We start from the raw sequence: 5,435 nt of genomic DNA on the forward strand, positions 1-5,435 counted from the left end.
TTCTAACGACTCACATATACTCATTTCTTTATTGCACATCTGGCTCTGCCTTCATTTCGAGTATATAACCTGCCTAACTTTTCCACGAAGTAAACGTTTTGGTAAATTGATAGCATTAGTCGCCATGTTGAGGTTAAAATGGATAACGAAATCTGTAATTATTTCATTTTTTCCCGTTTTTGGTACAAAACACACCAGAGCCAGATGCATTAGCATGTGTATTTTAATCGTGGAAAAGGAAATTTTCCATAATTAAAGGCAACAGATTAAAAAATCCTTCTCTACGATTAAAGTATAGGCATCAATGTAGTTCCGGCTAATAGAGATTATGCTGAGAACGCAAAAAATTTATGAAATTTAGATCTCCGTTACTTTTTCTTAGTCCAACATGGCGTTTAGAGCTGTCACATGTGCCAATATTTGCTTCGTACAACAATTTGGCAGTTTGTTGGTACAAAATGATACCAGCCGGAACTACGAATTACATGTGCAAACAATGTTGAGTTCATAAAATTAAGCTTGGATGCCTAATAAAAAAGATATATGTTCTTGAAAATTTGTTACGATGTGTGCGTGAGATATCGATATGGTAAACATGAACACATCACTACATATTACCACATCAATATCGCACGCATACATACTCACAAATCGTCGGTAAAACAGCGAATTTTTGGAGTTTATCTCGGGTTTAAGATCCCCTTAATGCGACATATTTTAAATTTTTTAATAAAAAAAGAAAATAAAGAAAAATCTTATTGCATTGTTTTTTGTAAATGCACTTTGTAAAATGTTTCATAAATTAAGTAAATCTCCGCTCAACTTACTTGGCGGTAATTTCATTGATCTTCGCCTGTACCAAAGCTAAATTCTGATCGATCTGCTCCTGGTTTGTTTCGTAAACCTTAGGCAGCGTAAAAAGAGCAACCACTCCTGAAAAATAAAATTAACCGATTGTAGAATCGATTCTATGTGAGTAGTGATAGCAATATTGTACAATATGCAAGGAAATTTACCGATTATAATGAGAGTCATGCCATTGAACCAAGAACCCACGTAAGTGAGACACCATAGCAAAACGCCAAATTTGAGAGAATCGACGAAATCTTCAACGAGGAAAAGTCTGCGCAGTTCACTAACAGCAGCATTAGCATGTGCAACCGCGACGTCTGCGACTTCGTGCACTTTCTCAGCTGGTAATGCCAAATCCAGATCAAGAATGTCCCTACAACAGATGATAATTTGAGTAAAGCAAAGTTTACTCAAAATTACGGTAAGAAAAAATTAACAAGGTTGTTTCAGCATTAGAAATATTTAAATGTTATTATATTAATTTATTTTATAATTAAAAATATTACATAATATTAATTTTTACTTTATTTGCGTTTACATTATTTTATGTATACAGTGTCCCTTTTTAAACAATTATCCCCCAAAATTTTTTGTTTTCAATTTTGGGAAAAATATTTTAAACCAAAAAATTGTATGGTCTAGAAGAGAACAAACAATGCTAAAATTAATTTTTGAAAAAATTGATTTTTTAAGGTCACATAATGACTAGCGCCATTTTTTAAATGCAATTATATGATTTTTTACACATGAAACTAGTTATTCTATACATATACATATACATGTAAAATATTAAAGTAATATTATCAAAAAATCAATAATCATGAGATATTTTATATTTTATTTTGACACATTTTGACATACAATATAAAGTACTTCATAAACTATTAATTTTGTGATAACCATACCTTAATACTTTTATGCACAGAATAAATTAATTAATGTAAAAAAAATACATTGTTAATTTTAAAAAAATTGTGCAATTATACATATACCTTTTCTGAAAATATGTTAAAAATTATCAAAGAAAACATCAATAAAAAAGAATATATGTAATGTTCCTAAAAGATTTCTCATCATTTTACACTTACTTGAATGGATGGCCGTCTGAAGTCTTCTGAACTGCTTGAAGAACAGTTTTATAGATACGGAAAAGAATAGTTCCGCTAAGGGCGAGAAGTGACATGTAAGCCAGCACGCTAATCAGACTGAAATAGGCCAATGACAGAAGCACACCTAGTATCGTGCCGAACACGATTCCCGATTTTTTTGGATCGCGCCAGTATATCAGAGCTGCCACTGTAAACAGAAACAAATAAAGACTTTACAAAAAAAAAGACAAGAAAAAATCAAATTGATACGAGACCGCAAATATATCCCATTCAATAATCACTTTTTTTTTTTCAATTTCACTATGTTGACATATTAAAATTGTATTATTTAATACAAGAATATGCATATATACATATATTATTTATGTTAAAATATATAATTTTTTTCTTGATAAATATAAATTCTATATTAAATAACATATATCGATTCTTTATTACTTCCATCGATAACTTTCATCGATTTTGCATTATCAGATTCTTTAATTAATTAATTTTAAGTCTTATTGTTTAATAGAAGTTTTTTAAAAAGTAAAATTTGATGTTAATACAGATAACATTCAAATATTCTTAAAAAAAAAGTATTAAGAAGATATCCGACAATGTTTTTATCAGAAAAAAGATGTTTACCATTCAAGATATCTTCAAAATCACTTGATAATTATAATTCTGTAGATGATCTTTTTTGTGTGTAACTTCGTATATTTTATATATCTGCAAATACAAAATATTTGCACAGATAATATTCAGTTGCTATCTGCAAATTAAAGTCAATTTTGTACAACGTGGAAACGTAAAACGTAAAACAATTAAAATTTAACAAATAATAATAATAATAATAAATATGAGTACAGCTGTGTGATTTACTTTATCGTTTATTTTTGTAAACCTAGTTCAATCAATCTAGAAGATTTCTAAATCTATACTTTTCAATGCAATAAAACAAAAAAACCTTTAGTTTTGTATTCAATAATACTGAATAACTTCCAATTTTTGTATAAAATCTTTGCAATATGTAATTTGCAGTAACATATCTCAATGTGAGTTTATCGAAGAAAATATGACTTGGAAATAATCGATACGCAAAAATACATAAAAAAATGTGTGATATAATGTAAAGTGTGTTTAAGGACTTAATTGGAGCATTAAATATCTTATACCAAAACGTGGATAAGATAAAACATGATAAGAAAAATTTCCAATTTGAATGAAAATTTATATCAACTTATATTTTTAGTAGCTTTAATTATATTATTTTTGCGCAATTTCCAATATACCTTGTTACAAATATCATATTAGAAATATTAAATGATAAATAGAAATCATGTTTGTTTCATAGGGAAATAAAATGGTTATTATATAATTTTAATCTCTACCTTTTATTGTATATTATATATTTTATAAAAATTATTTTTTACGTATGATTAATTTTTGTTATAAAGCACAAAAATACCTCAGAAAACTAAAATATATAAACTTTTAATAACAATTATTTAAAATTAATCTTTTAAATAATTATATGAAAGAAAAAATTCTTAATTTATACATATTACTTGTTTTCTATATTTTACAGAATTATAGCGCTTTATAACTAAACTTTAAATTTAATTATTAAAATAAACTCGATTTTTAAAACTCTAAAGTTAAATTTAAAAAAAATCTTTTTACTTTTTCTAATATAATATTATTTAATGTTGATTTTGTATTAAACAAAATGACCTCAAGTTAGCTAAAAAATATTTCGTTAAAAGAAGATTGAACATTTTCACGATATCCTATATAAAGATCTTATATAATAAAAATATTTGTCTGTACATTTGTGGCTTTTTAAAGATATAATCTGTATATGTTTTTATGGTATATTATGTACAATATGTATTAAGAAAAATATTATATATCATTTTTACTATAATATATTATATACTAATATATATTATTATGCACTAATTGTGAGACTGAACTGTTACACAATTAATAATACAACGCGTAATATATTAGCATAACTTTATATTATTTACTATGAGCGAATCCCATACAATCGAAAAATTAATAGTTAGATATCAACCGGTTTGGAAAGTTGTAATTGAAACAAGTTCCCATTAGTAACTGGTTCAGTCAATTCCAAGCATGGTTTAACAAAAGCGATTATAGATTGCTTAAAATAGTTTTATATATTATATTATATTACATATATATATATATATATACATATATATATATGTAATATAATATAATATATATATATAATTAATATAATATATAATATAATATATATATGTAATATAATATAATATGTCCTGTGAATTCTGATTCAAATTACAAATTAAAAAAGTTTAATAAAAAATTAATAAATTTTAAAGAATTTCGAAATTGTTTTATTAAATATAAAAAAGATATTGATGATATCTTAACCTATTATATATATATATATATATATATATATATATATATAATACTAGGTTACACATACACATACACACACTACTTAAAAAAAAATATCATCAATATCTTTTTTATATTTAATAAAACAATTTCAAAATTCTTTAAAATTTATTAATTTTTTATTAAACTTTTTTAATTTGTAATTTGAATCAGAATTCACAGGACAGAGTTCTATTTATAATTTAATATGTGCATTTTAATACGTATTTAATATATGCATTTATATATATGCGCATATTCCATTATTTCAAATAATTTTCATTACAAGATACATAATATTACAAAATACATAAAATTATAAATAGGAAGTTGTGAAGTATATCTAAAGTAGGCTTAATTAACAATACAATCTTTTCTGAATATATTACAGCCGCAGGACACAGGAAACTTTTTATGATCATTATACGAAAGGAATAGGACAAGTGTTACACGTTACCAACCATATGGTCCCGGATCAATGATCGCCAATATATGCCGGGTTAGCTACTTGAACTACTTCCGCAATCAGAGGATTGCATAGAGATACATAGGAACGCAGAACTTACCAGGACCGCGCTCTGGGAGAACTTGCACGTGTCCTCTCTGAATATTCCTTCGTACCATCCTTATAAAGCGTCACTTTTCCCGTTAGAGCCGAGGGTATCTGCGCGGTCGGTAGTCACACACGCGACTGTTCCAACATTATTCAGGATATGCGAGAGGACAGCTTCATTGATAGCGACAAAGAAAGAAAGGGAGAGAGAAAGTGGGGGGAAAACGGAACGGGAGGAAACTGGCGAACGTGGAGCAGGGACGTAACTATTCAGACGTCGATTTTGTCTCAAAACGGATTGTATGTATGTACAATTGCATCTCCTATAAATTCTATCGGAAAACTTGCAGATATATGATGCAAGTATTGCAATTTTTTAAGTTAAATACTGGTGAAAATGCAACAGTTTGCTTAACAAAATATGATGCTAGATATAGCGGATGAACCGAGCAGAATTTGACGCCAATTCTGTTCGGTCTCTACCATTGCCACCGACCACCAAG

At 27.2% G+C, this 5,435-nt stretch overlaps 1 protein-coding gene across 1 annotated transcript; it reads right to left on the reverse strand.

The window, feature by feature from the left end:
- Positions 1-799: 799 nt before the first annotated feature.
- On the reverse strand, positions 800-5,088 carry LOC105460608 (reticulon-1-A). Its single transcript, XM_011707095.1, has 4 exons — positions 4,946-5,088; positions 1,941-2,148; positions 1,017-1,225; positions 800-933 (listed from the first exon to the last, which is right to left on the reverse strand). The coding sequence occupies exons 1-4, from the start codon at positions 5,001-5,003 to the stop codon at positions 824-826; spliced, it is 585 nt and encodes a 194-aa protein (XP_011705397.1). The 5' UTR covers positions 5,004-5,088; the 3' UTR covers positions 800-823.
- Between the last annotated feature and the right edge of the window lie 347 nt (positions 5,089-5,435).

This window comes from Wasmannia auropunctata, unplaced genomic scaffold (assembly GCF_000956235.1).
Source record: "Wasmannia auropunctata unplaced genomic scaffold, wasmannia.A_1.0 LD318882.1, whole genome shotgun sequence".
Lineage (NCBI taxonomy): Eukaryota > Metazoa > Arthropoda > Insecta > Hymenoptera > Formicidae > Wasmannia > Wasmannia auropunctata.

Excerpts from the sequence above, each read along its gene's own strand:
- LOC105460608 (XM_011707095.1), bottom strand. The coding sequence starts at position 5,003 with ATGGTACGAAGGAATATTCAGAGAGGACACGTGCAAGTTCTCCCAGAG. Across the intron at positions 1,226-1,940 it reads TCAGACGGCCATCCATTCAA|GGACATTCTTGATCTGGATT; the intron begins GTAAGTGTAAAA and ends CATCTGTTGTAG. Across the intron at positions 934-1,016 it reads CATGACTCTCATTATAATCG|GAGTGGTTGCTCTTTTTACG; the intron begins GTAAATTTCCTT and ends TTTATTTTTCAG.